Source organism: Acomys russatus, chromosome 1 (genome assembly GCF_903995435.1).
Source record: "Acomys russatus chromosome 1, mAcoRus1.1, whole genome shotgun sequence".
NCBI classification, from domain to species: Eukaryota; Metazoa; Chordata; class Mammalia; order Rodentia; family Muridae; genus Acomys; species Acomys russatus.
In genome coordinates, this window is record NC_067137.1 from 88,572,499 (window position 1) to 88,597,331 (window position 24,833).

Here is a 24,833-nt window from a genome sequence, read left to right on the forward strand (position 1 = left end):
GGGGGAGTGAGGAGGGCACACTGCTTACAGGCTCACGTTTAGCTGGCCTCCTTATCTAGCCAGGACCACCTATCAGGAGAATAGTACCACCTTGTGCATAGGACCTCCTATACCAGTTAATAATTAACAGCCTCCCTCACAGAAATGCCCACGACCAGCCTGACTGATAAAGACAACTGAGACTCCTCTTCATGTAATCCTAGGCTGAGTCAAGTTGACAGTTAACACTAACTAGAAAGCCAGTAGTGTAAAGGCTTCAGAAAGTGCTGATCTTTCTAAAAGGATGCCATGAAATTAGTCAGGATGCTTACATCAGGAGCATCCTGGAAATACCACAGGTTGCAGAACATTTTTTGCTCTTTCCTTGGAGACATTTGTTTTCATTTACTTTTACTTTAGGACTTCCTTTATATGTTATATTTATGCACAAGATAAAGATCCACCTTTCTTCAACTCAAACATGACCTCACAGAGGCAACCATCTCATGCACCATATATTCTCAGCCTCAACAAATTTCCCCAGCCCCCCTCCAAACAAGAAGAAACAAAGGATGGGTGGGTGGGGTTCCTTTTGCCTTCTTCATGGAACTCATAAATTATAATTGCATTGAAAATATATACATATATAATTTTATATTTCTAAGTATTTTGTACATAGTATATATCAATCCTATATAAATCTCAGATCAAGCATTGAGTATCACTAAGTTTGTATGTCTTAATAAAATGTTAGCTTATGCTTATTGGACCCCATTGAATAATGCTATTAAAGTTAAAATATTCCTTGCTATAACAATCAAATATATGCTTTATATCAAAAATATTTTAGAGATGTTTTGCCAGTATATCCCTTCCTAAAACTTCCTAAAGTTTTTTATATCTCATAGTAATGACTTATAAATTGAAAAATTATAGTAATACTATTATCATAACATTTTCATAAAAATTCATATTTCTTTGTTTTGAGGCAAGGTTTCATGTAGCCCAGGCTGGCCTTATACTTGTTGCATAGCTAAGGAAGACCTTGAATTTCTGGTCCTCCTGCTTCTAGTTCTAGAGTGAAATACATATGTGCTACCATGCCTGGTTTTAAATTTCAAATTTTGTAAGAGAAAAAAATATATATAATATATACATGTGTGTGTGTGAATGAATGATCTTGGACCCTGCCCACTTCGGCTATGAAGTGGCTGAAACTTACTACCTGATCCTGGTCTATGAATTTTGTTGTCTGTGAGAACAAATTCAGCAACGTCAACAGAAAACACTTACATTTCCATTCCCAACTTTGGTTTAGTCTCTAAAACCTTTTGAGAACAGAATTTTCGCTTCCAAAAACCATAGAAGAAAAGGAATGTCAACCCAGCACTATTATTTCAAATTATATATAGAAAGAAAAGGTTAATAGCTCTACCTCAAGATCCAGCTATACCACTCCTGGACATACACCCACTAGATGTTCTACCATACCACAAAGGCATTTGCTCAGCTATGTTCATAGTAGCTTTATTCATAAATACCAGAATCTAGAAACAACCTAGATGTTCCTCAACCAAAGAATGAATAAAGAAACTGGTAAAATTACACAGTGGAATAATGCTCAGACATTAAAAACAAGAAAATCATGAAATGTATGTAACTATAAAAGATAATCCTGAGTGAGGTAACCCCAACCCAGAAAGACACACATGTTATGTATTCACTTATAAATGGATTTTAGACATATAGTACAGGGTAAACATACTACAATTCACAGACCCAAAGAAGGTAAAAAGCAAGGAGGATCCATAGGAGGATGCTTAAATCTCAATCAGAAGGGGAAATAGAATGGATATCAGAAGAAGTGGAGAGAGAGGAGACTAGGTAGGAGAGAGAGTGTGGAGAAATGAGGGCGGAGATCAGACCTGAGGAGAGCCAGGGCAAGAAGACAGAGAAAGTCTGCAGAGAGAAGAGAAGCCATGGGTGGGGGCATTTCTGGAGACCTAAGACAGGTAGGCTTCTGAGAGGATATGGGAGTGACTCTAGCTGAGACATCTAGTAGCAGAGGTTATAGAAACTGAAGAGGAAGGACTACATAGAAATCCTAGTGAGAGGAGGGGAACACCAAACCACCCACAAAACTTTAGACCCAAAATTCACCCTGCCTACAAGATGTGCAGGTACAGAGATAGAGCAGGGATTGAGGGAATGCCCAACCTATGCCTGGCCCAACCTGAGATCCTCCCGATGGGGACAGAACCAACCCCTGACACTATTAACAGTACTCTGCCATGCTTTCAGGCAAGAACCTAGCATAACTATCCTATGTGAGGCTCCCCCACATAGGATACAAAACAAACGTTGAAACTCATAGCCAAACTCTGGGAAAAGCATAGCGAGTCTTATGGAAAAGTAGAGGGAAGGACAGAAGGACCTGGAGGGGACAGGAGCTCCACAGGAAGACCAACAAAGCCAACTAACCAGAGGGGCTTTGTGGAGACTGAAGTATCAACCAAGGGCCATGCATGAACTGTACCTAGGCCCCCCCCCACAGATGTAGCTGATGGGCAGCTCAGGTCCCATGTGGGTCCCCTAGTAAAAGGAGCAGGGACTGTCTCTGACCTGTACTCTGTGGCCTGCTATTTGATCGTATCCCCTTGTCGGAGCTGCCTCATCATGTCAGAAAGGAGAGGATACACTCAGTCATGATGTGAATTGATGTGCTGGGGTATGTGGATAGAGGGGCTCCACTTTGGGGGGCAGTAGGGGAGGATGATAGGGAGAAGAGGGAGGAGCCTACAATTGAGATATAAAATGAATACATAAATAAATTTTTAAATGCATATCTGCAAATTTTTATGTCTATAAAATGAAAGATAAAAATGTGTAAAATATTAGTAGAAATATTATTCTTAGACAAAAGCTAAAAATCACACTGAATACCTGTCAATTACAAAACAAATGAATCATATATTCAAGCAATTGAAGACTGTAACAGAATATGATCAAAGAATTGCCACATGAAAGAAAATGGATGTATTTTCCAAATGTCTTGTTAGGAGAAAACAAAAGGGAAATACTATAAACTCACAGAGAACTGATAAACATCTAAGTTTTAATATTTTGAGTTTATATTGCTTCCCTCATTGTTGAAGTTTAAATAGAAGTTTACTGTGTGTGGATGACGTATAAATTCAATTAAGTTTTTATGCCTAATAATTGAAAATAATATTTCACACACAAAAGAAAAGAAAAAAACAAGTGGAAAGGGGCCAATGAGATGACTCAACATGTAAGAATGCTTCCAAGCCTAATGACCCAGTTTGAGCCTCAGAACACACACAATGGAAGAATAGAGCCAATTCAAAGCCAACTGGGCTACATATAGATAACAAGACCTTTTCTCAGAAAAAAAAAAAAAAAATCACAAATCCCCAGGGTATTGTTGGGGCAGGAGGTATGATAAAAAAGATCAAGAAGCCAAGCCTAAAAGAGTAATTGAGACGCTAATGAAATAACCTTTTTTTTTTTTTTTTTTTTTTTTTTTCATAATTCTTAAGACTCTAAGGTTTAGCTAGGCATGGTGGTGCACACTTTTAACCCAGCATTTGGGAAGTTTGAGGCCAGTCTAGTCTATATTTCAAGTTCTATAACAGCCAGGGCTGCATGGTGAGACTCTGGGGAGAGAGGAGCGGAGGGGAGACGGAGGGACCAAGGGAGAGAGAGAGAGAGAGAGAGAAGAATTCAGTTTTCCACTGGGAAGGGTGTCTAGAAAACATCTCAGGGTTTTAGTTTAAACTCTTGAATTAGGGCAGCACTCTTTCTTTGTCAAGACAAAAAGTCATGCTTTAGAAGAGCTGAAATCCAGTATAAAATTATTTCAGTCCCTGGATGAGCAGCATAATTTGAAATTATCTCAATTGGTCACTAAAAGAGAACAAATCTAATAGTTCTTTTCTGCAGGAATGTAGCATTATCCAGAGCTTCCTACCAAAATGACTTAAAATTGAGAGAAGAAATTCTTATGAAATTGTCCTAGAAGTGACACTGATATTTATATTTCTCACATAAATCTCTAAAGGCTGTTACATATTTGAGAAAAATAACAAAAAATGAGAACTTTATAAATTGAAATCCATAAGAGTTTAGGAAAACAATAGAAAATTTGGAAGGGGATGAAACAAATATGATAAAGCATCTTATCATATATAAATAAAGTTCAAGAGGAGAAAATGAGCATACGCCATATTTTAGAGATATTGGTAGAGGTGTGTCCGTGCACATGGGTTTGCATGTGCATGTGTTTGCATTTGTGCACACACTTGCACTCATATCTTGTTTGTTTGTTTGTTTGCTTGTTTTTTGGAAAAGGTATCTCACTGAACTGAAACTTACCAGTTTAACTAGGAAGCTCCAAGGATCTACCTGTCCCTGCATTCTCAGAGCTAGAATGAGAAGTATATGCTGCTGAGCCTGGCTGTCTGGGTGGGTGCTGGGAATACAAAGTCAGTTCCTCAAGATTGCACACACATCTCCCCAGCCCTTACAAAGAGTTATCAAAACTAGAAAAAGACAAGTCAGCTTCCCAGGAGCTCTGTTAATCAAAAGTAACATAACTGCAAAGAAACCACACCTGGAAAACTACTGAAAAACAGTAGCAATGAGCAATCCCATCAGGGCCCTTTAACTCAAAAGAAGAAATAAAACTAACAGAAATTATCTAAACATAAATGAGAGGACCCAGAAAACATTAAAAATAGTATTTCCAAGGTTCAAAAAATGCACTGCCAAAATGCAAATTATATCCAGAAAAAAATATTCCTTTGAAAGTGAACATAAGGGAGAGAGATGCCTAGTCTAGTCAGTGTTAAAAACTGACTGAAGAGACAGGGGATTGCTAAAGAATGATAGAAAATACAAGACTTTTATATATGATGGTTACTAATAAAAAAATCAAAGTTTTGTTCTAAAAACCAATATACTGAAGTATTAGAAAGTGAGTTGTAGCTGCAGAGCCAGGTGGATATGTGTAAATTCAAGGCCAGCATGATCTACAGAGCAAGTTCTAGGACAGCCAGGGCTACATAGAGAAACCTCGTCTCAAAAAACCCAACCTGCTTCCCCCCAAGAAAAAGGGAGGGAAGATGGAAAGAGAGTTGCTCTGACATGTCTCAAATGATCTTGCTCCTGAAGAGATGGGTATGAGGGCATTGCTAGAGCTTGCTTGACCTACCAGCAGCTGACTCAACCTCGCACAGAAATCATAGTTGTGCATGGTTTCTCAGGGGTGGGCTCATGAATCCATCCCCACTCTGTGATAAACTGTAGATTGGCTTGGTCTTAAGGGTTCAGGTCTTATGCAGGCTACCACAAAAGCTGTGAGTTCATGAGTGCATCAATCCTGTCATGTGCAGAAGATACTCTTTAAAATTGTCTACCCCCATTTTTGCAATAGCCCTTAGCCCTAGGAAAAGGGCGTGATGCAGATAGTCCATCTGTTGCTGAGCATTCCATTTACACATTTTTTCTGAACTTTGACCAGTTTTGAGTTTCTGTGTAACCAGTGTTCACTGCATAAAGAAATTTCTCTAATGAGGCCTGATAGTTGCACTAATCTATGAAATATGAAGTTAGAGGGCAGTTTGATACAAAGTTCATTTAGTAGAATGATAATAGTAGCGTCACTGTAAGCTCCCCAACCATGGGTTGTCGACCAGACTTACAGTACCAAGATTGTGCTTCTCCTGTGGGACATAGCTTAAGTTTTTCTAATCAGAGAACAGTTTTTTACCCCATAACAACTGTACCACTATTGTAACCACTGCGTATCTCGCCACATAAAGTGTAACTTTTTAAGACTTCTTTGTCATTAATAGCCTTTCATGGTCACAAAATTTTATCCCAGAGACAAAAAACATCAAGTAAAAACATTACTATAGTTATTCTAGTTATTATCTGGCTTCCTCTACAAGACTTTACTTTTCTTTGTGCTTTTTTTTTTTTTTAAGACAAAGTGTTACTATCTAGCCCAGGCTGACCTTGAACTTGTGATTCTCTTACCTCCTCCTCCAAAATGCTGGGATTACAGGTATTATGGCACTCCCTCTGGCTCTATAATTATTTCCTAGAAAAGCAAGGAAATTGTCTCTTTTATTTGGGTTACATCTCCTTGAGCCTCAAATGATACTCTACATACATACATAAGTCACCCCAAAATCATTATTAAATGATACTCTGCATGCATGCATAAGTCACCCCAAAATCATTATTAAATGATACTCTGCATACATACATAAGTCACCCCAAAATCATTATTAAATGAGTGATTGAATGAATGAGGAATGAATAGTTGAGTTAGGTATAAAATAGCAAAGATGTTGTTATCAATCATAAATCCATTTTATTTTCATTACCATGTTAAAAGTCTGATACTAAATGTTTGAAAATAAAGTAACTGTTTTTAATATTTGCAGGACTATCTCAAGCAGGTGCTGGACATTGATCTTCATGCTCAGATCCATTTTGGCAGGGTTTTTATGAAGCCAGGGTATGAAAATAATTTTTATAATATATTAGGTTATTTTGGACTGCTTTAACTAATCAAGTTTTACATGTTTGGTTTTTACATTTTTATTATGGGTTACTTATTTTAATAAATAAAGTATCTTAGTACTAGAATCCTTTTCATTTGTGCAGTTCCAGTTTGAAGATTTTATCTTATGAATCAATGATTTTGGTAAAAGCAAAACAAAGAAATTTTCTAACTTTGTTTCCTTTTTAATTACCATGTTTAGTGTCTTTCCCTCTCTTTCTTCCTATACCTTCATTCTTTCTTAAGATAGTTTAGCATGACAATTCTCAAATATATAGAAAAGTAGAGAAACAATGAACCCAAACATATATCCATTTTACTTAAGTCAGTAACTGCCAACATGTGCTCGTTATTTGCTTCATCAGTTCTCTAACTTCTTTAGGGGAGGGGGACTAGATTGTTATAAAGCTAATTCTAGGCAGCATCTCATTTTGATAAATCATAAGAACAGGAATTCGTGTGTTCTCTTACATTAAATAATATTGTCTTATCTAACAAAATAAATAATTTTTCATATTATGTAATATCCAAATGTCAAGAGAAAAATTTTTTTAAAATAATTGTTCTAATTTGGGATTCAAGTAAAGTCCGTTCATTGGTACCTAGTGATTAAATCTCCATTAAATATTTATTTCTCCTTGAAATAAAAACCTTTTGTTATTAGATTTGGGATCCAGGGTGGTAGTGGTGGTGGTTATCTTGGTGTTTTTTGGTTTGGGTTTTTGTTTTTGTCATTGACTTGTTAGAGAAACTATCTCACTTTTCCTGTCTAATAGATAGAATGATTGACACCTTGGACTGTAGTGAACATGTTTCTCTATCTGTAAAGACTTAGGTTCAGACTCAGTTGCTTTTTCCTTCACAAAAATACTTCTATCCAAGAAGAAAGTAAAATAACCATACAGGAAGATTTTCACATTTCCTGAAACTAATAATACTCAAGAAAGAATTCATGAGAAAAGATCCTATAATCGTAAATCCTCAAAGAATGACCTGTAGCAGTATAAATGAAACACATAAGGTCTTCAAGAAATAAAGCTGCCATCCCTGATCCTGCTACTCAGTAGACCTCAGAGTACCTGTTCAGACCCCAAGTGTTTTGACACATGCCCATGATGTCATAGAAAACAGTAATGATGCTTTTACTCAGGATTATACTCTGAGAGGGGCTCATATGTACCATAAGAAAGAGGAGCGTGGGAGCTTAACATTGTTGTAAGTCAAATACCAGCATGCTCTCCTGATGTCTCCAGGGTTCTCTAGCACTGGGTTTCAGTTCTAGGACAAGAACTAGGCTTTACTCTCATAATTCAGCCTCATTTAGTACAAAGCTAAGATTATCCCTAAAGGAGCTAGAATAATGCTTCAGCCATTAAGGGTACAAGCTGTTCTTCCAAACAACCTGGGTTCAATTTCCAATACCTGCAAGGTAATTCACAACCATCTCTAACTCCAGTTCCAGGAGAATCCAACATCCTCTTCTGGCCTTTGCAGACACAAGGCGTGCACATGGTGCACAAACATATATGCAAGCAAGACACTCATATGCATAAAGTAAAATAAATTTTTAAAAAATGATTAACCCTGTGGTGTTTTCCTCAACTTCATAGGATTCTTGGCAGTGTATGTCTGTACATGGTTATTGAATGTGCCCCCAATATATCTACTGGCGGAAAAAACTTTTTGTTATTGAAACTATGGGATTTGGACCATTCTATTAAAAATAACATTTTGGGCCATGTGGTGGTAGCACACACCTTTAATCCCAGTGCTTGGGAGGCAGAGGCAGATGGATCTCAAAGTTTGAGGCCAGCATGGGTCTAGAGTGAATTCCAGGTCAGCCAGGGCAACACAAAGAAACCTTGTCTCCAAAAACCAAAAAATAAAATTAAAATAACATTTTTGGCTAGCAAGGTGGCTCAGTAGTAGGTAAAAGCACTTGCCAGCAAGCCTGATGATGACAAGGTCCAATCAACAGAGCCCGGACGGTGGAAGGGAAGAGAAGGAACTGAGTCCTCCAGTTGTCCTTAAAGTCCACACGCATGCCGTCTGTACAAACACAGGCACAAAGTAACTAAATGTGCATATAGTGTGTGCTATTGATGTATACTGAGCTTTTACCCTGTCCTTCTGGATAGCTGTGGTTTGATTCGGGCACAGAAGACATCCCAAAAGCATGTCAGTGTACTTCTCACATGTAGATCTGGTTTTTTCCCTTTGTGGGAACGGAAGCTGATATGACTTGTTTTCAGCTGTGGAGAGTTGTTACTCTCATGATATCTGTGACGTTAAACACAGCTGGTGGTCATGGTTTCTGCCGTCCTTTGTTCATTGTTTACCACTCTCATCTTAAGGAGTGCTTCAGTTATTCATACTTCTTCTTCTCCCCTAAATCCATTCACTTTGAGACCTCAGTCAATACAAAAATGCTGTTAATTCTGATTTCAGAATGAGCAGTATGTGTTGAATTCTAAGAAAACGGCTTTCCGGAGCTAACACCACTTACAGCAACAAGATACTTGTGATAGTAATGCCAGAATGTGGCATTTTTCTGTTGTTAATATGATCTTTTTTTTAACTGAGTTCCTTTGGAAAAATTAGCTCTTTAGGGTATAAAAGAAAATTTAAGTAAGTGCCCTTATACTTGATACCGTCCATGAGCTACTTTGCCACAAAGAGTAAACTTAGAAATTTAAGTGGTCTTCCTTTAACTGGCCAGAATCGTATACTTACTTACCTAAATGTAAGAAGAACTATAAGTAATTTGTTCTACTTGCTGGTGAAACAAAAGAAACAGAAAATCAAATAAGTTGTCTTTGTCCCGTCCACATACAGCATATTCCAAATATAATTGTGGTGTTTGATTTCAAAAGAAGAAGCTACTCCAGCACCTGGGGAGATGGCCTCAGTCAGTGAAGTGCTTGCCACACAAGCATGGGGGAGATGGCTCAGTCAGTGGAGTGCTTGCCACACAAGCATGGCAGCCTGGGTGAGATTCCCAGCACCACATCAGATGATGTGGGAAGCAGAGACGGGGGGGGGGGGGGGATGTCTGGGGTTCGTTCACTTGTGACAGCTAGTCTAGCTGTTCTGTTAATGGGAGCCTACCTCAAAAGCTAGGTGGAGAACATAGAAGAAGACATTTACCATCAACCTCGGGCCTACACGTGTGCGCGTGCACACATCTTAAATATATAAATGACAAAGATTACTTGGCAAAGCACTAACCAGATCTGCCACGGGTCATTTACAGCAAGTATAGATGTTCTCAAGAATACCTCTGGGATGTTATTTTTGTCAAACAATAATAACCATTGCTAAGTGCCTACAATGCAAAGAATCAGGGAGGAAAAAGAAAAAACAGAGGTCCCAAGGCCCACGTACTAACTCTATTAGACTATCCTATGCTGACTTTATCTAACACAAACCTTAAAGTTAAAATGACCTTGGTTCAATGTCTTTAATTTTACAAAATGTTAGAGACAAATTTTTAATGTCTCTGAGTTCAGTTTTCTTATCTACCACATACTATGGCAAAGTCATCTTTTGCTGTTTCTGTGAGACTCAAATGAAATAATGAGTGTGATAGATAAATATTCTTAGATAATAATAATTGATCCTGTCATGATTGATGACATCACTCTACAAAGAACACAGGTGAAAGCACAGGAACATAGCAACTTGAAGTTACACTTTATAAAATACCCAGGGTCATTCTTATGATTGGAATCTGACATCACTGTATTATAACAGATTAATGTAGCTATAAGTCATCCAAAATGTTACTGTTGCTATACTGTAGTAAACAGTAATGAGTGAGTGGGCTGGTTTTGTTTGGTTGGTTGGTTTTGTTTTTCAAGACAGGGTTTCTCTGTGTAGCCTTGGCTATCTTGGAACTCACTTTGTAGACCAGGCTGCTCTCAAACTCAGCGATCTGCCTGCCTCTGCCACCAGGCTGCCGAGATTAAAGGTGTGCACTACCACTGCCCAGCTAGATGATCTTTTTTTTTAAGATCAACCCAAGAAGCCAGTAAAATGGTGTCAGCAGATGAAGACCCTTGCTGCCAAGCCTCATGACCCAACTTTGATCCCAGAACTGTATGAATGAAGGGGAGAATGGACTCCATACATAGTCCTCTATATCTGAGCTGTCTCTCTCTCTCTCACACAGAGAGAGAGAGAGAGAGAGAGAGAGAAAAGTTTAAAAAATTAAAGATCAACATGCAAAAGACTGCCCCCAAAAAACATAATTTAGTGCATAAAAAATTTTTTTGCATCTTAGGAAGTTTTAATGTTTCCTCAGAAGTTTACATCACTCGGGTTTGTTTCATACATAAGTTTTATAGCTAAAATTCTACATGGCAATAGAAAATAGAAAAAAATCACTATTATCAACTGCCTACTATGTACCATGTACCCCTCTTATATTTCCCAAAGAAGTTTATGTCAGAACTTGAGAAGATTACTTTAGCTTTGTTCCAGCCATGGAATTTTATTTATCTATAATTCAAAAGTATCTTGTTAAGTGGGAGGATTTTTATATGGATATTGCTAAGTGTTATTTTTAAGACGGAAGAGATGCCATTGTGGTTAAGAGCACTGGCTGCTCCTGCAGGGACTCAGGTTCAGTTGCCAGCACCTCCATGGTCCCTCACAGCCATCTGTAGCTTCAGTTCCAGAGGACACACTGCACTGCTCTGACTCCTCAGACACTGCATGCACATGGTGCACATGCATACATGCCTCAAAGCACTCGTACGCTGAAGGTAAAAATAAATCTTTAAAAAATAATTAAGATCAGAGATATTCACCTTGAACAAAAACACTTAGGAACACTTTAACAGGTAATATTCTGATAGTAAGAGGACTGTTTTAAATCTCCAACAAAAATACCATAAACACTGAGTAGAAGGATGGGACATTTGGGAACATCAGGATGTAGAGTGTGTTACTATGGCTCTGACAAGAAGAAAAGATGTAAAGTACAGAAAACTGGGAAGTTTGGGTACTTGAAGCAGATGGTGCTAGAGCAATTGATTTGAGAGTAGGGGTGTTAAAAGCGAGTCAGCAGAAGAGGCTTTTAAGTGGTAAGTGAATCACTGAACAAGAAAAGTGGAGCACTCAAGTCACCTCTTTTATTATTTAGCAATCACAAATAAGTGCACTCTTTTTGTTTCTAGCTTGCCAACAACATTTGCAACTTTGGATATTGATGGTGTAAGAAAAATTATTTTTGCACTACCAGGTAAGAATCATTAAAATTCTCCTTTTTCTAGAAAAATGACCAAAATTCTTTGGCTTCTCAGGTGACCAGCCTGTGATCAGCATCACTTACTTTATAATCTGAACAGTCTCCATAGCTGACAAATCGCTTACCTTCTCTGGGGCTGGTTCTTCACCTCTACAATGGGACCAATACCTAGTCAAACCAGAATATTCTTTCAGAACACAGTCCTTACCTAACATGATAAGCAAGTGTAAGTGGGAGGTCTAATTACATCTCACAACTAGAAGTACTGTCAAACATAAAAACTCTGGATCACATACCACAGCTGGGATGGTGCTGCCTACCTGTAATTCTAGCACTCAGGTGGCTGCAGCAGGCAGATCCTAAGATGGAGCCAGCCTGGGCTACATGGCAAGACCTTGTCTTAATATAAACAAACACAACAGTGCTTCTGGTCTTGTAAGATTTGGGGTAATTAAGGCCTGGGAGCAGGAACACTGAGTTACTGATCCTGTACATCTCAGCCAGAGTTCACATAACACGAGTCTGACATCAGCATCACCACCTGAGTCCCATGCAGAAACTCATGTTCAAACTCAGGTCCAGTTTCCAAGAATTTGTTAATTTAAATTTTATTACTTTCAACCATGCATCTTACGTCTTTATGAATCCTGATGAATTTTGAAGTGATTTAGAACTTTATTATCTACTTGTTGGTTTTTTTTTTTTTTTTTTTTTTTTTTTTTTTGGAGGGGTAAGGTTTTGTTAGGTTTTTGTTTTGTTTCACTTTTAATAGTACCCTTTAATTATGCCTATAATTCCACCTCTGAGGAGGCTGAAGCAGGAGGATCACCATAGGTTCAAAGACTGCATAGTAAATTCCAAGCCAGCCTTGGCTCTAAGAAGTAAGACCTGTTCTTTAAAATAAAACCCTATATTTGTGCTCAAGTTCTCATTTTATCAACACCATTTCTTTCAGAAAAGGAACTACTTTTCCTTTCAGACTCACAAACCTCATTGTTTTCAGAGATGTATTTGCACTTTATATTCAGTAATCTCAAAATAGAATTATTTTTTAAAAAAAGAAGCAGGCATAAAAACTTTAAGTCAACATTTTAAACCCTATCCGTAACCATAAAAATAGACTTGTGTCATAAAGAAAGTATTAAGATGATATTAAAGTAAAGCAACCTCAAAATGCATCTGTGGCATACAACTAAACCTACAGCCTTTAATATTGCCTCTGATGATCTGAAAACTAATATATGGCTCTGTGACACATAGAAACCCTGTCTTGAAAAAGAAAGAGAGAGACAGACAGACAGACAGACAGACCGACAGACAGACAGACAAATGAGCTGCTCTTGTAGCTTCGTTTTATCTACTAAAAAAAAACTACTTTCTCCATAGGTGTGATTTATCATACAAATTAGACCGTCCATGATACTAAAGCAAAGATATTATTGTGGGCACCCATTTTGATGAAATATAAATGTTCCATAGAAGCTACAATATTAAAAGCCATTTCAAATCATTGATTTCATTTGAGCCTGAATGAACCAAAAGAAGACAGCAACAACCCACATGTCGAGGCCCTACACACAGCAAAAGTGTTCCACTTAAAAGAATTTTCTATCTCTAGAGTGAATTTCTGCTTTATTGAAGGGCATGTACTTAAAGATCTTCACCAGTCTTAACAAGTTATAGCCAATGTAATAGTTTCACATATTATAAGTTTTAACTTTCTTCAGTTATGAGTTCAGTATAAAAACATGGAAATTTGGCTGACAAAATGGCTCGGTGCATTAAAACTGCACTCAAGTGCGCTCAAGAATGCACTTGGTGCATTAAGACCTACAACCAAGCCTGATAACCAAGTTCAATCCCTGGACACACATGGTAGAGAGAGAACCAGCTCCCACAATTTGTCTTGTGACCTTCACATTGTGTAGTAAGGTACACCAATACACATGCACACAGACTCTCCCCTATCCCCTTCCTCCGTCCCTCCCCCCTCAAATAAATAATATAAAATAAAAATTAAACTTTTATAAAAACTAAGAAAATATAGGTAAAAATAATGTTATTAATTATAACTACCTCAGAAGCAATCACATTATCACATTTTACTAATTATTAATCCTTCCTATTATTTTTCTTCTATATAAAAATTCATTTTTAAAAAGTTTAGCTGGTAAGATGGATCAGCAGATAAAGGTATATGCTGCCAACTCTGACAACCTAATTTCTTTTTTCTTTTTTTTATTATTAATTCCTTCATATTACATCTCAATTGTTATCCCAATCTTTCTATCCTCCCATTCCTCCCTCCCTCCTGCTTTCACCCTATTCCCCTCCCCTATGACTGTGACTGAGGGGGACCTCCTCCCCCTGTATATGCTCATAGGGTATCAAGTCTCTTCTTGGTAGCCTGCTGTTCTTCCCCTGAGTGCCACCAGGTCTCCCCATCAAGGGACATGGTCAAATATGGGGCACCAGAGTTCATATGAAAGTCAGTCCCCATTCTTCACTCAACTGTGGGGAGTGTCCTGTCCATTGGTTAGATCTGGGTAGGGGTTTGATGTTTACTACACGTATTTTCCTTGGTCTGACAACCTAATTTCAAGCTCCAGGACCCTCATGGTGGAGAGAGAATCACCTCCTGCAGCTCGTCCTCTTACCTCCACATGCACATCAGCACATGCATGCACATGTGCATTCACACACAGGCACACACACACACACACACACACACACACACACTAAATAAATGTAATTTTAATTATAGAACTGAAGTACTACAGCAATTTTATTATTATTTGGTAATGTGTTTTGAAGTAATGGGAAAGTAACTAATGCTCACGGAGAATCGCTGTCAAGCTGGAGAGATGCTCAGCGGTTAACAGCACTTCCTGCTCTTGCAAATGACCTTGGTTTGATTCCCAGCACCCACACTGAGCACCTCACAACCTACTCTTAGGATTCAGCAGTCTCTTCTGACTTATGAAAGCATTTGCAAACACATGTAACATACACACACGCATACATATATGCATATATGCACGCATATACACACAAATTTAAAAAATAAAGGAACATCCTCTGTCGCATGGAGTATAGTGGTGCTGGCCTATAATCCAAACACTAGGAAAAGCTGAAGTAGATGATCACAAGTTCAAGAACAGGTTAGGCTCTTTGATAAAAAGCTGTCAAGGTCAGGGGGATTTTGCTGTTCTGTAGACCTCATTTGTCTATGGAAGTTATTAGTATCACTTATAACTGTCTACAGTTTTTTAAAGTTCACCACAACAATCTGAACATAAATAGTTTTAATTTTCCAACTCAAAGATGTCTACTAATTTATTACATTAAAATATAAAGTCCTAGTCTACAGAGATGGCTCAGCAGTTAAGAGCCCTTGCTGCTCTCCCAAAGAACCTGAATTCAATTCCTAGCACCCATTCAGGGGATCCAGTGCCCTCTTATGACCTCCCTTGGTATTTACAAGCGCATGGCACGCACATAAATTTAAATTTTAAAAAGACAAAAGATTTTTTTAAATACAAGATCTAACTGTTTGTTACCTGTCTGCAAGACTCACCCTTTAATTGAAAAGATACACCAAGATTTAAGGTGAAAGAATATGAGACAAATAGACATCAAGCCAAAATCAGACAGAGTTAAAGGAAATCAGTACGTGTGAATAAAGAGAACAATCCATAATAAGACATGATGAAATTATAAACAGATATACACCAAAGATTGATGCATAGTTTCATAAAACACTCCTTGGCATAAAGAGACAAAAGGATCTACATATAATAATAGTGGCTTCATACCCAACTCTCATCAATAGACAGGTCACCCAGACAACTCTCATCAATAGACAGGTCACCCCGACAAAACTCAGAACAGACACGTTAAAGCCAAACTCTACCACAGAACAAAGGAAAGTAGCAGACACATAGAATATCCAATCCAATGGCAGAGCACATGTTCTTCTCAGCTCTACAATGAATGTTTTCCAAAATAGTGTACGTACTAAGTCATAATGAAATCTTAACAAATTTAAACATTAAAATCACTCATTCCTTCATCTAATAAAATAAAGCTGAAATAAATAGAAAGATAAACTATACAGACTCAAGGAAACTGGACAGTATATTCCTGACTGATCAATGGATTGTTGAAGAAATGCAGCCTTAAAATCAAGTGAAATTGAAAACATAACTTTCTAGGCCTTTAGAATACAACAAGGGCACTTCTAAGGAAAACGTTTATAGATTAACAGAAAGAGACAGAGACAGACCGACCCTAAGAATAAGCCTAGCTAGGACAATGAAAGACTTCCACAGTGAAAACTTTGGAACACTGAAGAAAGAAATTGAAGACACTAAAAGGTGGAAAGACATCCCATGTTCATTGATTGGCAAATTGAGAAAATGTCCATGTTACTGAAAATGAACTATACAGTAAATGCACTTTTCATCAGAATTCCAATGACATTCTTCACAGAATGTGGAGAGGGGAGTCCTAAAAATTTAAATATCAGTAGAAACCCCAAGTATTCAAACAACCCTGAGCCAAAAGAGCAGCATTGGAGATCTGATATGATATGATATGATATCTGATTTCAAACTATAATGCAGAGCCATAGTAAATAATACAGCCTCGTCCTGGCATCAAGAACAGATACACAGGTCTAAGGAGATGACTTAGCAGTTTAAGCACTTGTAACATAGTCAAGACCAGAGTTCAGATTCCCCAAACTTGGTAATTTGCAGGCAGATGTTGCAACTCATTTGTAATCCAGCCTCATAGGCAGACAAGATCACAAAGGCATGCTGGCAATTGAGACTACCCATAGGCTTTGGTTAAGAAACCCTATGGAAATTTTTCCCAAAGAAAATTCCTGGTAACAACCTTGTGCCTACACACACACACACACACACACACACACACACACACACCCATGCCCCTAAATATACATGTGCTCCCACAAACATACAAGCATACATTCATACACATATCATATATATATGTGTATATATACATATGTATATAGACCAATAGAATAGCGTTGAGTAATCAGAAAGAAGCCCATATAGCTACAGCCTACTGATTTAGTTTTTTATATTATGTGTATGCAAGTGTGTCTGTGCGTGGGTACAAGCATTGTGAGTACCAGTGTCCACAGAGACCAGAGGCATCTGATCTGGAGCTGGAGCTACAGGATATTGTGAGCTGTCTGACATGGGTGCTAAGAACCAAACGTGGGGCCTTTAGAATAGAAGCTCATGCTCCCGACCACTGTATGTCTCCTCAGTCCCAATAGTCAGCTGAACTTTGACAAAAGGTGCCAAAAATATATGTTGGAGAACAAAGGGCTTCTTCATCAAATGGTTCTGGATAATTGGGTACCTACATATAGAATGAAACTAGATCCCTGCACAAAATTCAGTACAGAACAGATCAAATACCTTAATGGGAAACCTATAGCTTTGAAACTGCTATGGGAAACAGTTCAAGATGTATTCATGGACAATGACTTTGTGAATAGGACTGCAATAACATAGGAAATAATAACAAAAATTGACATATAGGATTGTATGAAATTAGAGGGCAAAAGACACAGCAAAAGAAACAACCAAAGTAGCAGGGGACTGATATCCAGGATATGCAAATAACTCAAAAAAATGCCAAAATAATTCAGTCAGTAAATTGGCAAATGAATAATGCAGGCAGTTCTCAAACAATGTTGAAAAGGGAAAAAATGTTCAACTGCCCTAGCCATCAGAGAAATGCAAAAATCAATGGGGAGATTCTAAAAGACAGAGAGAAAAACTGAAAAATAGAAATTCCAAATAAACCAGAATCTAAGTCATCATGAGACAGATACCATCACAGCCACATTCACTATAATAGCAACAGGTATGCTGGCCAAGCGATGGACTCAGTCCTGAAGTCCATCAGCAGATGAGTGGGGAGAGAAAATGTGACACATACACACAATGTATGGACTCAGTCCTGAAGTCCATCAGCAGATGAGTGGGAGGAGAAATGGGACACATACACACAATGTATGGACTCTGTCCTGAAGTCCATCAACAGATGGGTGGGGAGAGAAAATGTGACACATACTCACAATGTATGGACTCTGTCCTGAAGTCCCTCAGCAGATGAGTGGGGAGAGAAAATGTGACATATGTACGCAATGGAATGTTATTTGACCACAAAAAATTAAATTACTTCAAATTTAGAAAAACCAATAAAGTTAGTATCACTATGATAAGTAAAATAAGCCAGATTCTGAGACAAAATGTTATATATTTTCTCTGTATACAGGCTCTAGATTTTTTTTTTTCTTTTGGTTTTTCAAGACAGGGTTTCTCTGTGTCTCTTGGCTGTCCTGGACTCACTCTGTAGACCAGGCTGGCCTCGAACTCACAGTGACCTGCCTGCATCTGCCTCCTGAGTGCTCGGACTAAAGGCCTGTGCCACCACGTCCGGCTCAGAATCTAGATTTAAAAAATAAAAGACATTAAAGAAGAGATGCCATTTTTCAAGTGTAAGGGAAACAGCAGGAATGGGGAGGGAGAGGAGAGAGCAGTGAGGGGAAGAATATAATCAAACATACATGCAGGTAGGAAAATGTCATGACCCACCTACTCTTTACAGTGTAAATATGCTGATAAAGGATAAAAATCTCATCTTAGCTCCCGGTACAAGAGAATGAAGACGTGGCTTTATCTAGTAATTTGATAGACTGGCCCTTGTCTTTTACTTTGAGGACAAATTAGCAGCACTTGAGGAAAGGGAACCTAAAGTAACCTGGCCTATTCCCCACTTACCAGTACAACACACATCATCACATACAAGTGTGTAAAAGAATTGAACAAAATTGGGATTTTAGAACTAGAATGGCCCTGATGAATCATGTTATCCTTGCTGAAGAGAAAAAATGAAGTTCTGTAGATGAGTTTAGTTAGATTCACAAGGGCTAGTTGTGCACAACTGTAATCCAAGCATTTAGAGGCTAGGTCTGCCTTAGCCTGAGGGTTCATGGCAAGACTATATACTTTTTTTAAATGTTGGGGCTTATCAAGATCGTCCAGCTTGAGTACAACTTGATTATTACTTAAGGATACCACACAAACAAAAAAACAATCTCTTCTTTGTATCCCTTTTCTTTTCATAGCCACCCTCGTTCCCTTTGAAGTCCAAGGCACTCCTAGGTTTATTTCTACTAGAGAGGAATGATACATTCCTGAAATTCTTCAGATAACTTTAAAGAGCTTGGCATTTGTCACAGTCTGATCCAGCTGTTAAGCTGCCATAGGTGCACCCCAGAATTGTTTCCTCACAGTTCTAAGGCCCAGAAATCTGGGATGCTTCGTTCCTGCTCTGCAGTTGGCTGCTTCCTGAGCCCCATGCCTTCCTCTGACATGCATACTTCTGGTGTCTCTTCTGCTGTCTATAAGGACACAGTTGTACTGCCTTAGGGCCCGGTCATATGTCCTCACAGAGCCTTAATCACCATGGCCCTGCTCCTCTGATACATTGAGTGCTAGAGCTTCCTCGCTGCAATTGAGGGAGTTGTGGTTCATACCATACGCTTACTCATCTTCAGTCTTTAGAACTGGAGTCATTTGGTGTCTGGATAAAGATGGTGATTATAAATAAAGTTCCTTATCTACGATTTCTTTTATTTGTACCATATTTCTACAGGAGAAATGCTTTTTAAAAAAACATGATATGTTAAAATTTTTAACTTACTATTTAGTTGGTATCCGTTGTAAGTATATGTGCTTCACATTCAGGCAGTGCTCAGTGTCTACCACCTCACTCACAACCCTGCACGTGCACACACGCGCACACACGGAAAGGTCAGCAATGTCGTGCAGTGTAAGGCTCTCAAGAAAGCAGAAGTGGTTTCTAAAGACTGAGTATTAGACCTTTTTGTATTTCAGTGGAAGAGTAAAAGGTTCAGTTCATACCCTCTGCAGCATGTGGTTAACTGTGCCTCAATTCTTTTTGTTTTGTTGTTTATATTTTTCAAGACAGGGTTTCTCTGTGTAGCCTTGGCTGTCCTGTATGTAACTCACTCTGTAGACCACATTGGCCTTGAACTCACAGAGATCTGCCTGCCTCTGCCTCCCGAGTGCTGGGATTACAGGTGTGCACCACTACCTCGCTAGTCTATTCGGTCATTCTTTTGAGAATGACTAAGAAGTAGACTGATGATCAGTCACTTCTAGCATGTTCTATAACACCTGAATGTACAGGCAAATAAAATTATCTGACAATGTTTTTATAAATTAGTAAATGTAACATAAATAAATGTAATATGAATAACCTTTTGTTTGACTTTCAGGGAATCCTGTATCAGCTGTGGTTACCTGCAACCTCTTTGTTGTACCTGCACTGAGAAAGATGCAGGGGATCTTGGATCCTCGGCCAACCATCATCAAAGCCAGGGTAATGTTCCCTAATGGCCAGAAACCAAAATGGAAACCTGATAGCAATCACTCACTGCCAAAAATAGATGCCTAGGATTTTAGACTTATCTCTATCATAAATGTGTTTATATTCTCTCCTTTACGATGAAAAGTAGAAGGGAAAATTTATTTTTATTTTCCTTCAACATAAAGAGAGATAGCTCAGAAGTCAAAAGTACTGGCTGTTCTTCCAGAAGACCTAGATTTGATTCGCAGCACCTGCATGGCAGCTTTCACCTGTCTGTAACTCTGTCCCAGAGGATCTGACACACCCTCTGCTGGCTTCTGCTCAGGCAGTGCACACAGATAGCCCACAGACATATACAGGAAAAACACCCATACACATAAAAATCCAGAAAGTAAGGCTTCAAACTAGCAGTGGATCATAAGAACAAACCAACAAACAAATCAGCTGGCACCACACACTACACCTGTGTGGAGTAAGAAACGAGAGACTGTTTTACCAGGGAGGGTTGTAGAGTCTGTCACATGAAGAGGAAAAGGCAGGTGTGCTGTTCCATATAAGACAGCTGGTAAGATAGCTTGGTGGGTAAAGGTGTTTGCTAACAAGCCTGACACCCTGACCTCACTCCCTGGGACTCATGTGACTTCCTGAAAGTTGTCCTCTGACCCCCACATGTATGCTGTGCCCCTTGCATGTGCAAATGTACACATACACAGAACATTAAAATGATTTTTAAAAATATAGACCATCAGCAGTCTTAATGTTGATATTTTTATTACTGGGGATTTGTGGATGAAAGGCGATAAAAGCATCTCATTTCCCTAAAATATCATTTAAAATTAACTAGCCAGGCATAGTGTCCTGTGTGTCAGGTCACCCCTCCCCACAAAAAGAGCACACACATGCACACACACAGTAATCACAATGAGGTCCTACTTGGAATTATTAACAAAGTATGAAACAAAGATGGAGGGAGAGGAAGGAAGAAAGGGGGCAGGAAGGCAGGCCAGCCATAAATGAAAAAGAATTATGATCAGATGAAAAAGTCAAAGTCCTAACAGTGAGGTTTATACAGCTAATGGATTTGTGGAGCAATGGAGAATTTATTATATTCACACTAGCTAATCTGAGGAAGCAGGACGAATCCATATTCTTCTTTTTTTATTAATGTATTCATATTAAATCTCAATTGTTATCCCATCCCTTGTTTCCTCCTGTTCCTCCCTCCCTCCCGCTTTCACCTTATTCCCCTCCCCTGTGTCTGTGACTGAGGGGGACCTCCTCCCCCTGTATATGCTCATGGGGTATCAAGTCTCTTGTTGATAGCCTGTTATCATTCCTCTGAGTGCCACCGGGCCTCCACATCCAGTGGATGTGGTCAAATATGAGGCACCAGAGTCCGTGTGAAAGTCAGACCCCACTCTCCACTCAACTGTGGAGAATGTCCTGTCCATTGGCTAGATCTGGGTAGGGGTTCGAAGTTTACTGCACATATTGTCCTTGCTTGGTGCAGTAGTTTGAGCTGAACCTCTGGGCCCAGATCTGCCCGTCACAATGTTCTTAAAGGTTTCTTGGACCCTCTGGATCCTTCTATTTCCCCATTCTCCCATACTTCTCTCACCTAGAGTTCCAATAGGATGTCCTCACATCTATCCCACTTTCCTGGTAAGTGAAGACTTCCATGGGACATGCCCCTTGGGCTAGTGTCCAGTTATGAGTGAGTATATACCATTTGAGTCTTTCTGCTTCTGGGTTAACTCACTCATTATGCTCCTTTCTAGTTCCATCCATTTGTCCACAAATTTCGGGAATTCCTTGTTTTTACTAGCTGAATAGTATTCCATAGTGTAAATGTACCACAGTTTCTTTATCCATTCTTCTACTGATGGACACTTAGGCTGTTTCCAGGTTCTGGCTATTATGAATAAGGCCGCTATGAACATGGTTGAGCACATGTCCTTGTTGTGTGCTGGAGCATCTTCTGGGTATATTCCAAGGAGTGGAATAGCTGGGTCTTGAGGAAGCCTTATTCCCAGTTTTCTGAGATTGCGCCAAATAGATTTCCAAAGCGGTTGTACAAGTTTGTATTCCCACCAGCAATGAAGGAGTGTTCCTCTCTCTCCACATCCTCGCCAGCATGTGGTATCACTTGAATGTTTGATCTTAGCCATTCTGATGGGTGTAAGATGGAATCTCAGAGTTGTTTTGATTTGCATTTCCTATATTGTTCTAAGAGACACATGCTTATCCAACACTCCACAGCTCTTAGGAGTCCTTACATGTTTTTCTCATTTTAACAATCAGCATCTTTTCCTTAAAACTGGCTATAAAGCAGCCTTGTAAGTTGTTCTTGAAACTTAGCACCGGAGGACAAAGAGAAAGAGAGAGAGAGACAGAGACAGAGATATTAAGAGAGAAGCACAAAATAATTTAGGAGCAATGGGAAGCTATGCTGCTAGCAAAGAAAATATAAGCAACATGAAAAGACCTATTCCATGTATATATCAGAAATAGTTCTGTAAGTGGGAAGGTGAATAGTGCACATCAACATTAAATCAGAAATGAATATTGCTGGGTAGATGGGTATTGAATTTGCTTGTTAGATCTACTTCCTTCCAATATTAAAATATTGCCTCGATTTCCCATTTCATAGGTCCAGGGTCCTTAAAACCCATAACAATAGACCTTTTTTATCTGTCCTTTCCCCCATTATGAACACTGGCTTCTTAGCATACTTTCTTCTTTACCATAGCAACCAGCCCGTGGACTTCCTGTATTAAAAACAAGACGGAAATGACAGCAATAGGAGAATGATAAGGATAGCAGTCTATCCAGACTTAGTATGTTCTGTGTAGTTCAGAGAATGATCAGGTGACAACATTAAATTTTTATCCCTCTTCATGCCGTAGTTATCATGTGATGTAAAACTGGACCCTCGCCCAGAATACCACCGGTGTATACTGACTTGGCATCACCAAGAACCACTGCCCTGGGCCCAGAGTACAGGTCAGTCATTCACGCCCACACACCCACAGGGATTCCTGGGCGCCTGTTCTAAATAACAAACCACAACAACAGCTGTGCCAGTCGTGTCTTTCCCTTGTTGATAACGAAATGAATAATTGTTATGTGCTTCTCTTTTTTTTAAAAGGTTTGATGAAATAAATTATTCGTAAACATGAAACCATATTTTCTAGATAAACATTTGAAAAATAGAATTACAGATTTTGATCCATTAGTTCAAGCAGCTCTCTGAACATGACCGGTGGGTAGGAAAGAAGAACACATAGCTGTGTTACCTCCTGGAGATAGCCAAACATAATATGATCTTTTTGGATCCTGCTGTACTCAAGGCATGGTAAATTTTAAGGACACTGAAAGCTGTGTTGATATCAGAGCTCTAGCTCTGAAGTGTAGCACTCTCCACAACTTTTCTAGTCATATTTTGCCCAAGGTTTGATTCAACACAAAAACTGTGTTACCTACTAACAAAAGATGTGTATCAGCTAACAGTGAATCCATATGTGAGCCTTGTCATCACAGAGTTCTGCTTGCAAGTTGGCCAACAGCCTAGTTGCAAGACACTAGGCAGTGTGCCTCAGAACGTTTGCATCTCTTAAGAGTTAAATAAGAGAGTTCATAAGATGACTCGTAGTCTGTTTGGACCTGTTATTTCTATCCTTAAGTTTTTTAAGGGCTTTATTTTTATACAAATATAAATTCACCCTGAAGTGAGGATTTCTGTGCCAATTTGTGTGATGCTATTAAACCCTATTTTAGTTTTTTTTTTTTTAAATATCTAATATTTGTTTTTAAAGTTTTGAGGAGAAGGTGAGGATGTAGGACATACATCTCACCGGGAAAAGGTACTGGGAAGATTGGTCGTCTCTCTCCCTCCCTCTTGGAGCCCTGCACTTCCATTTGCTGGCCTCTCCACATGTACTTCTGATGCCTGTGCTGCAGTAATGAGAGTATTTCATTCCAGGTAATCAGATGAGCAGCCGTCTGATGAGCATGCGCAGCGCCAATGGATTGCTGATGCTACCTCCAAAGACAGAGCAGTATGTGGAGCTCCACAAGGGCGAGGTGGTGGACGTCATGGTCATTGGGCGGCTATGATGGTGGCCAACAGGAGAAAGCTTTGATGCATGTCCACATATCATTGACTGTATCCTGTAATATGCAACGGCACAGCTAGTTTTTCTGATCTGGATAAAAGTTGATCTGTATAGTCAACACCTTGAACTATATTTCAAATGAATTTAAATACCTTTTAAAGAAAAAAAAAACACCTAAGAATAAATCTTAACAGACAACTCTATTCTGATTATATCAAAGCAAAATTTTCCTTTCTTGCAAATTGCTTTGTGTGTTCAATGCTAGGTCTGATAGCGATAGCTTTTAGTAGACAGCGGTAGGTGCCTGCAGAACTTGTGTTTTTCTCATCTTTAAATACAACTACTTATGCTCTTAATCAAGGCTGTCTGCTTATTTATACTAGTGTAGGCAACACTTGGATTTCCCTTCTTAGTATGCTTCATAACTGCTTTACAGAGAGCTTTTGCTTGTTCT

At 38.8% G+C, this 24,833-nt stretch overlaps 1 protein-coding gene across 23 annotated transcripts in view; it reads left to right on the forward strand.

Moving 5' to 3' along the window:
- Positions 1 to 24,564, forward strand: part of Gphn (gephyrin) — a 433,952-nt gene extending 409,388 nt beyond the window's left edge. For 11 of the 23 annotated variants that reach the window (XM_051147978.1, XM_051148083.1, XM_051148134.1 and 8 more), the window contains 2 exons: positions 23,171 to 23,267; positions 24,247 to 24,564. In XM_051147978.1, coding sequence (XP_051003935.1) covers positions 23,171 to 23,267; positions 24,247 to 24,380 — 231 coding nt within the window. In that variant the 3' untranslated portion in view covers positions 24,381 to 24,564. Of the gene's footprint in view, positions 1 to 6,452; positions 6,527 to 11,751; positions 11,817 to 20,172; positions 20,277 to 23,170; positions 23,268 to 24,246 lie in introns of all 23 variants that reach the window. The other 12 variants (XM_051148057.1, XM_051147995.1, XM_051148041.1 and 9 more) reach the window with 3 other exon arrangements.
- Positions 24,565 to 24,833: the final 269 nt, after the last annotated feature.